The following is a 9,673-nucleotide window of genomic DNA, read 5'->3' on the forward strand; positions in this document are numbered from 1 at the left end:
AGAGTGGGAATTTAGTTCATAAATCATGAGAAAACTCAGAGGAGTTAGGTGCAAGGTGGAGTCTCAGCTGTCTTATCAAAGCTGTGTGAGTCTGTCTCCACTGATAAAGTGTTCCTGGCCTCACCGGGCCAATCAACGGTTAACAGACATGACAAGCTGATGTTCCAACATGATGTCACTGAAGTTTATTTACACAGCTATTATGAAAAAGGCCAGGAAATATTTTCCGGCCTGTCAATCGATTAAAAATTTAATCGCGATTAATTGCAAAATAATTCACACATTTTTTATCTGTTCAAAATGTACATTAAAGGGAGATTTGTCAAGTATTTAATACTCTTATCAACATGGAAGTGGACAAATATACTTGCTATATGCAAATATATTTATATATTTATTATTGGAAATCAATTAACACAAAACAATGACAAATATTGTCCAGAAACCCTCACAGGTACTGCATTTAGGGTAAAAAATATGCTCTAATCATAACATGGCAAACTGAGCCCCCCAACAGGCAACAACAGCTGTCAGTGTGTTGACTTAACTATGACTTGCCCCAAACTGCATGTGCAAGTGGGCATGTCTGTAAAGGGGAGACTCGTGGGTATCCATAGAACCCATTTTCATTCACATATCTTGAGGTCAGAGGTCAAGGGACCCCTTTGAAAATGGCCAAGCCAGTTTTTCTTATACAAAGTTTTGAGTTATTTAGCCTCCTTCGCAACAAGCTAGTATTACATGGATGGTAGCAATGGATTCTTTAGGTTTTTCTATTTTCATATGATACCAGCATCATCACTCTAGCTTTAAAACTGAGCCCGCTACAACCTAAAAATCGCAAGTTGTGTTAATGTGTTAAAGAAATTAGTGGCATTAATTGCATTAACACGTTATTATCGCGTTAACTTTGAAAGCCCTAAAATATTTACGTTGAGCAGTTTTAAGCTTAAAAAATGGACAAACAGAAACATCTCTGCACCCTGAAGCTTCACCATGCAAGCACCAACAAATCCTGTTTTTTATCACAAGGATTAAGAGAGATTATATTATTGTTGTATTTATGGCCGTCAAACAATAAAACCGACCTTTGTTTCTGTATTTGAGATGCCGTAAAGAACTGAAGAAATAAAAGAAACATGAAGGCAACTTCTATTTTGCATTATGACTCCATCATTACACAACTTTTAATCTTAATTGGCACAAATCTGTGTGTAAGAACATGTTATATACAGTATATTACAATAATGTCTGAACATAAACGTGTGTTGGGCTGTGTGCAATCCTGTGGCTCGAAAGCAGAACTGTGATCTGAACCAGGGGTTATTTGGTTCAGACTTTACTGATTTAATAGTTTATTTATCAAGCTGATTTCAGCATTTTATTGCATGTTAGATAATCTAGTCACGGTCATCCATCTCTGGAGTCATGAAGCCCCCAGTATTGATTTAAAGGAAGTAATGTATCCCACTGGATCTGTAAGGAGAGTTTAATTAGATGAAAACTCTAAAACTGAATTAATGAATTGATTCATGGTGTTACCCTCTGTTGCTGATGTCCTGCAGGCTTTTGTTCCTCTTAAGAATTAATGAGCTACAGGTGATGTGTACCTGTATCTACCTGACACCAGGTGAGCTCAGGACTGGATGATGACACCACCATCTTAAAAGGAACAGGACGCTCTAAACTTTTTTCAGCTGCCCGACAAAGTTAATGGCAACAACAGGCCAACTTTTATCAGTCTAAACTGGACTTTATCAGCTGTACTTTGAGCTTTGATGCTTCGGTTACCTTGCTGTGCAAACACTTTTAACAGTATCCTGGGTAGGTATGTGTTTAGGGGCAGGTGTCGTTTAGAAAATTATAAGGCCAGTACCAATAGCAATACCCTTAAAGTGATACTTACACCGTCCCCCGAACCATAGTGGCGGGACTGCGTTGTCACGTAAGCATAACGCCATTGAAATAGAATTCACCCTAGATTAAAACTGTCAGCTATGACAGCACTGTTGCCGTGGTTAGAGTTGTTCGTACTGTTAGCACCATTAGCTGCTAGCCACCGGCTCAAACATCCCTGTCAAAGAACATGTATTGCTAAGAAGCGAAAGTCAATTGTTTGTTCCATTGCAACATTGTGTGGCTTTGTGTAATGAGCATGCCCCAGAAACATTAACAAAGATGGCAGACTACCGGCTTTTTAACGTTTTTTCAGCACTGCTCAGACTAATTACTACTTAACATTTGAAAAATGTTCCAGTCACAGTAGGCCAAAGCAGGAACACATTAAACTTGTGGAGGCCGAATGGTGATTGAATGTGCATTTGGGCGATTGAAGGCGGGTTTTGGAGCAGTCAGAAGGGCTTTGGACATAAACCTGGATAACCTCCCTTTCCTCATTTATGCATGTAAAGAGACAGTTGATGAGAGTCATGCAGTTCAATCAGGAATATTACTTCATTAGAATAAACAAATATTTTGTAAAACGAAGGTTGTGTGGACAGATTTTTTCTTTTTTTAACGGAGGGGAACATATCCGTTTTTAAAAATATCTGTATACGTGTAGACAGGGCCTAAGACACCTTAAAAAATCCATATCAGTTTAAGTGTACGCTATATTTAGAATATCTTCACCGCTTTACCATGCTGTCAGACAGCTCTTTCTGACATGGGTTATCTATGTTCTCTTCAAACTCCATTGACAAAAACAGTAATTTTACCTCTCAGAACACCGGAGTTGCTGGTCTACCTATGCTTTGATCGGTTAGTTTGTTTGTGTTATTGTGTGACTTTGGTGAATCTGAACTATACCTTTAAGGCACCAAAGTCACACAACAACACAAACAAACTAACCGATTGGGGCCACTTCAAAAAATCCAAAGTGTCCCTTTAATATGTGAACATGTCTAAATGCCAAGTTGTATATTGAAATGATGAACTCATATCTTATACAGTATGTCCTCTCGGAGTCTGTAGGCAGGTGCAAAAGCCATGTTGGAGAGAGAACAAAAGAGGAAACAGCCATTTGCAGGAGGAGATGGCTGGAGTTGGTCAGACATTGTCTCTCAGTCAGAATCACACAGTCTCACTGTTTCTGAGGAAAAACTCTCACACACAGTTTCAGGTACGGTGAGCGATTCTGTCGATGCCCTCCTGGATATCAGACATCTTCTTCAGCACCTGGTTGACTATGGTTTCATCAAACTCCAGACACACAAACTCGGAGTCCTGAAAGAGAAGAAGGAGAAAACATTATATTACAACACATTATTAATACTCCGATTTATAGTGCAGACATTCAGAGCATTTAAATAAACTATTAGACGGTCGGTTGGTCCAACACAGTGAAACATTGCACACTAAAAAAATTGCTTTTCAATGTTGTTCTTTTTGCAGCTCTGTGGTACTACTCTGACTAAATGGCTCTCTACATCATATTAAAGTCTCCTAATACACAGCAGTTTTCTCTTTGAAAAAGCAAACTACCAAATTTAAGAGTCTGATTGTAGATTTTGGGTAGAGAATCACTTTAACCCTCTGAGACCTGCTGGATCGCGGGTGACGCCGACCGACCTTACTGTCTTTCAGAAGCTGTAGCAGGTTCCGTTTTAGAGCTAGAGTGAATACAGATATCATATGAAACTAGACTACTACTAAGGTTTCCATTGGTACCAACCATATCATGGTAGCCTGTCGGGAAGGAGGTTAAATAATGCTCCAAATTTGCAAATTTGGAAAAACTGGCATGGTCATTTTCAAAGGGGTCCCTTGACCTCTGACTTCAACATATGTGAATGAAAATGGATTCTATAGGTACTCACGAGTCTCCCCTTTACAGACATGCCCACTTTATGATAATCACTTGCAGTTTCTTCTCAAATCTGAATGCACAGAACAGGAACGTCCATATCCACTTAGAAATCACAGGAAAAAAAGACGCTCTTTGTAGCTGCAAAGGGAGTGTTTGGAGGAGGCCATGCAGACTTAAAAAACTCCTTCACTAGTTAGAAACAGCAACATGAACTCTTCTGCACTGACCTGCACTGTGTTCATAACATGCTAATTAAAAATGAAGCTATAATATGACGGTATCCCATCTGCCCCCATCATTGTGTCCTCCAATTGTTCTCAAGAATGGACGTCACACCGTGATGATCCCTCTTCTGGTTTCCATGGATACAGCTATTGTCTCTCTGCATCGTCTATTGCTCGGTTAGAGCCATGTCTCTTAGCACAAAGACATTAAAGTTGTGATTGGGCACTAATATAACAAACATTTGGGGAAAATTGTTATTGCAAATTTTATTAATATGTACAGTGGCAAATACTCATGACTTGTTTTTTTAATGTACATATTGATAATAGTACATACCTTTAACTACGGCTGTCAAAGTAAACGCGATAATAATTTGTTTCAACAGCAGACCTCAGATCAGCTCTGACTGGTTGCTTTCCTCCGGTCTGTGAAATCTTGCAGATGCCGTTAGGAGCACCGGAGGACACAGAGGCACATGTACTACTGTCAGGATATAGCGACCGTTCGTTTTATAAAAATAACTTTTTTTAATCATATTTGCTCTAATCTCGCCTGCTTCAGCTCTAACTATGGACAATCATGCGATGAATCAATTTAATCAATTGACAGCCCTACTTTTAACATAATCAGGGCTGCAACTAATGATCATTTCCATTATCAATTAATCTCCTGATTATTTTCTCGATTGTTCAGTTTACAATTGTCAGAAAATAGGGAAAGAATAGTGAAACAGTAATGCTCATCATAGCCAAAGTATCATCCTCAAAGGGCTTGTTTTGTCCAACCAACAGTACCAAAAACCTGAAGGGATCCACTGTAGCTATAACTGTGCTGTACTGAAGTATAACAGAGTAACTTAGATATTTTTCAAATTCAACCCTATATTCCACATTGTTGTGGTAGATTTTGTGACTAATGAGGACAACAATATCTGAAACTGGTCCAGTACTGAGGGAGAGCGCTGTAACCAGCAGCCGCGAAACGAGCAGCGTCAATGTAACGTTACATTCATTCACAAAAGTGCTTGTTTTTGCCACAGGCTTAGATTGTTATTATAAGTGTCTGACACAATTATGGAAAGGACACTACAGAGAAATGAAACCTTTTCCTAACCTTTCGCTTGATCCGGTCTGTTTGTTATTGTGTCCAAGTCCAGCTCCAGGAGAAGACTCGTTGTGAAATCTGAATATCTGTATACTCTGGCTCAAATAAATAATTCAAAGACCTCATCCACATTGTGGAAATCATTGACATATTCAGTCATGGCATTGGAAATCTTTTAGATAACACTAAGCTGCACTTTCTGTACTCCAAGTCAACAAACTCTGCCCGGCTGGCACTCGCGTTTCAACCATGGATGTAGTCCATTATTCTACCGTTGTCTTCCGGCAACACGTCACCTAGCCAGATTTCAGAACGAGACGTCTCCTTGAGCGAGACTCTTTCCATAATGTCAGACACTTATAATAACAATCACAGCCTTTCATGGCAAAAACAAGCACTTTTAGTGAACGGTGCCAGCTTGCCCCTATAGGATTACATTACAGCCTGTGAGCAATAGCCGTCTACAGCGCTCTCCCTCAATACTGGACCAATTTCAGAAATTGTTGCACCTAATAGACAGTTGGACACAAATACAAGAATAATAGGGTTGAAAAATATCAAAATTACCCTGTGAAGAGAGAAAAATAGCAAATCTTCATATTTTGAGAAGCTGGAACCAGAGAGAGTTTGGCAATATAAATTTAAATTAATTAAAGTTTATTAAAACTTTAGCAAAATTGTTTGAAACTAATTTTCTGTTGATCCACTAACTGATTAAACAACTACTCATTACAACAGAACATATAATATTGAAGTTAATGGAGAAGTAAATGGAAACATTTTGGCCTCATTTCCAGTCTGAAGTTCCTCCACACTGATGAAGGGCATCGTCTTGTCCAGCTCCAGTGGGATTTAAGGGTTTAAGGACACCTTGATGGTAAGTGTTACATCCTCAACCTACTTCAGGCCTCTGTTGGCTATTATTAAATTTGAACTGAATGGACCAATAACAGTGTGTGTATCCAACAGTAGTACAGTACAGTACAGCAGAGTGATATAGCATGCTGCTCCAGTCTGCTGACCTGCTTTCTCTGAGCTGTGGGACCTGCAGACTGGGCCACATTCATAGAGAACAGGGACATGATGGACTCCTGAAGCATAAACTGTCATCAACATCACACACAATGTCAACTCCTCACCAGGACAGCACCTTAACTTTCAGAAAGAAAAGCCTTTAAAAGGTTAGGGGACACAGAGGCACATCATTTTTTTCAGATTACCTCATGCACCACTGTCAGGATACAGTGACCGTTTTATAAAAATAACGTTTTTTTAAATCATATTTGCCCCATTTCTACCCCTAAGAATGATAAAATGCTACATTATGCTGTTTAAGTCCTGGCTGATATTGCACATACTGTACTGTCCATAGTAGGAGGTAGTGCTTCATCGTCATCACAGTAGGTAGAGGCATAACTTTTGTTTCATCGCTGCAAGTTGTCTTGTTACTGAGACAGGTAGAGGCATTGCAGAGACCCTAATCCAAACTAGAAGATGTGGAAACCAGCCCAGTGACAAACAGGATGAACTCTGCAGACAGGAAAGCCTCCAGACCTGCACTGGATTGACTTCCGTGGTGGTCAAAATATACACACACACACACATTTGCGTTCTCTCAGACAACAATAGATAATCTACTTGGGACATCTGGGTTCATGGCGTCCATCGCATAGCAAATGTAATTTTACCTGATTTCTACAGACAAATGAACTCAGCCCAATCAATCATCTACAATATAGTGGGAATAATAACCACGGTCTTATTGTGTTTATGGCCTGAGTGCACTGGTCGAACTGTACCACGTAAAGTCATCAGTATGGATTTGGCTATTTTCTACTACAACGGGATAAATGAAACAACAAATGGTCAACAGGAGCCCCAAAATTAAATTGGAAGGCTGGTGGCTTGTAGATTGGAAAACAGAGTGCTGCAGGGATGACGTATTTTAGTAGGCCAACCAGGAAGTTAGCACCGCCCTGGGTTCCCTCGACAAAAAGCCAAAATAAATATTTTAATTGATTGACAGCTCTAGTAGTTATATTATACATTTCTGTGATTGGTTTAGTTTAATTTATGTTTTATGTAAATTTTCTCTTGAGCAAGGCACTGATCCCTCAGCATGCAGCAGTAGAAGACTGGGGCTGTACTGGTCTGGTTCCCTGCATGAATATAGGAAACTGAATGATGAAGCAACGCTAGCCAGTCTCACCTGTCCCGCTCTGCCCAGCTCCAGCTCCATCAGGGCAACCGGGCCGCCGTGGGCTGCATCCCCCCGGCTGGCTGCAGTCTGGAGGTCCACCCTCCAGGAGAGGCCCCTGAGGCCGGGCTCCCAGCGGCTCTGAGCCAGCAGGCTCTCCCTCACCCGGACTCGCTGGCTCTTCCAGAAGCGAGAGAGGGCGGCGGCCTGCTCGGCAGTCAGCCCACCGCTGCCCTGCCTCTTGGTCTGGGCTGTGAGGAATGCCTCCAGCTGGGCATGGTCCATGTCTGCTGTGGCGATAGACTGAGAGATGGAGGAAAAGAGGATGAGGAGGATCAACTACAGTAAGGTGCTGTACAAAACTGGAGTTCATATCTGCAACAATGTGGGATACCATCGTCAAGATTTATTCTTACAAATAAACACAAGTGAGCGACCAACTATATGTCTTAATACATGTTTATTGTAGAATTGATCAATGTCAAAAGCAACCATTTGACCAAATTCCACACAATAAACAAACATATTATATATATATACACATTTATATATTGAGATCTGGAGAATTTGGAGGCCAAGTCAACACCTCGAACTTGTTGCCATGCACATGATGTAAGAGAAAAACGTGATTCATCAGACCGGGACACCTTCTTCCATTGCTCCGTTGTCCAGTTCTGATGCTCACGTGCCCATAATTGTTTGTGTTATTTGGCTCTCCTTATAAAAATAATAATTTCAATCTAAATGACACTCTTACTTGGTTAAATAAAGGAGAAGATAAAAGTGACTGTGGTTGACCTTAGTGCAACTCACAGTGCACCAATAATATGAACAGCACTGGAACAGCAGTGTTAACAGCTAATGTGTGTTAGTGCTGCCCCCTGCTGGCAGCAGGTGAGACACACAGTTTGACCCATCACCATTTACATTTAGGACAGTCTAATCAGGTTTTATATACAACAGTTATTAACCTATATATCTACCTGAAAACCTTTACAAAGCAGAATCTGCTCCTACTTTTAAAACTGTAGATTCAGCTCAACTTCTGGAAGCATTTTGCTGTTGCGCTGCATCTGTGAATTGTACATGGAACTACTCTGTTTTCTGCACATTACTATTACCTTTAAACTACCCTCTTTCCCAATACTACCTAAATTGTTTTTGCTCTATAACTTTCATATAACGCTGATTTTTTGTGTGTGTATATGTGTAGTACTTGTACATATACACTGTACATAACTGTATATCTTCAGTGTAAATATAATTTAGTTTACCTTTTTTTTTTCTTCCTTTAGTGCTACTTTTAGATACTTTGTTGCCTATTTTATTGTTTGCTGCACTGACCTATAGAGTATTCATATTTATACCACTGTCTATACTGTAGCCTACATATTGGATCTATAGTGTATACACCGTATTCATATCATTCCTCCAGCTGTTTATTCTCTATATTATGTCTACTATTAGCATTAATTGCTCTATTTTTTATACTTGTACTTGCACTGCCTTTATTATTCATATCTACCCTTTACTGTTAATTATTATATATATTACCACTAGATATTTTTTATATTAGTCTGCTCTTTACTGCTTTTTGCACTTCTGGTTAGATGCTAAACTGCATTTCGTTGTCTCAGTACCTGAAAATTTAGTTGAATCTAATCTAATTTAAATATTTGAATATCTGTTCATACATTTTCTGTTGGTGTACTGTGGAGGGGAAAACAACTGTATTGTATGACAATAAAGCTGAACCTTGACATAAGTGACAAAAAAGACATTTCACTGTTCACTTGTCACTCAGTGGCTGGTGATCCTTTACTGAGGTAAAAGTACTAATACCACTCTGTGAAAATACTCCACTACAAGTAAAAGTCAAGCATTCAAAACCTAATTGTAGTAAAAGTATTATCAGTAAAATATACTTAAATTATGAAAGTATTTATTGTAGAGTAAAATGTTCCCTGTCAGTGTTTTACTATGATGTTTCTGGATTAATATTACTGCTGCATTAATGTGTATAAGACAGTTTAGCTACAGCTTCTGCTAAATGTCTAAACTGTAAAGTAAATCTATTATAAATTGGCTAATATTTCTGCTGTTACTTCCAGGATGAGGGTGTTTTATTACCTTTAGGAGGCCTTTCATTTTCTCATGTAAAACCTTGAACTCCTCCTGCGACAGCTCGGCATATAACTCATCTTTCAGCAGCTCCTCTGTGATCTCCTTGTTGTTATAATACACTTTCTGAGCTATTCCATTCAACAGTCCGCTCAAAGATTTCGTTGCTTCTGCATCCGCCATGGTTTCTTCTCAACGTGGTCACGTGAAGCGGATGG

General features: G+C 39.5%; 1 protein-coding gene across 1 annotated transcript; it reads right to left on the bottom strand.

Annotated features, from left to right (window-relative positions):
- Positions 1–2,853: 2,853 nt before the first annotated feature.
- On the bottom strand, positions 2,854–9,673 carry commd1 (copper metabolism (Murr1) domain containing 1). The gene is made up of 3 exons (XM_037765347.1): positions 9,465–9,673; positions 7,347–7,637; positions 2,854–3,225 (listed from the first exon to the last, which is right to left on the bottom strand). The coding sequence occupies exons 1-3, from the start codon at positions 9,636–9,638 to the stop codon at positions 3,118–3,120; spliced, it is 573 nt and encodes a 190-aa protein (XP_037621275.1). The 5' UTR covers positions 9,639–9,673; the 3' UTR covers positions 2,854–3,117.

The sequence above is a fragment of the Sebastes umbrosus genome, chromosome 3 (assembly GCF_015220745.1).
Source record: "Sebastes umbrosus isolate fSebUmb1 chromosome 3, fSebUmb1.pri, whole genome shotgun sequence".
Taxonomy (NCBI): domain Eukaryota; kingdom Metazoa; phylum Chordata; class Actinopteri; order Perciformes; family Sebastidae; genus Sebastes; species Sebastes umbrosus.

What these genes read in the sequence shown, in the direction of transcription:
- commd1 (XM_037765347.1), bottom strand. Translation starts at nt 9,638, where the DNA reads ATGGCGGATGCAGAAGCAACGAAATCTTTGAGCGGACTGTTGAATGGA. An exon ending in AAATGAAAGGCCTCCTAAAG is followed by an intron (nt 7,638 to 9,464) that starts GTAATAAAACAC and finishes TCCATCTCTCAG; the next exon opens with TCTATCGCCACAGCAGACAT. An exon ending in AGCTGGGCAGAGCGGGACAG is followed by an intron (nt 3,226 to 7,346) that starts GTGAGACTGGCT and finishes CTTCTCTTTCAG; the next exon opens with GACTCCGAGTTTGTGTGTCT.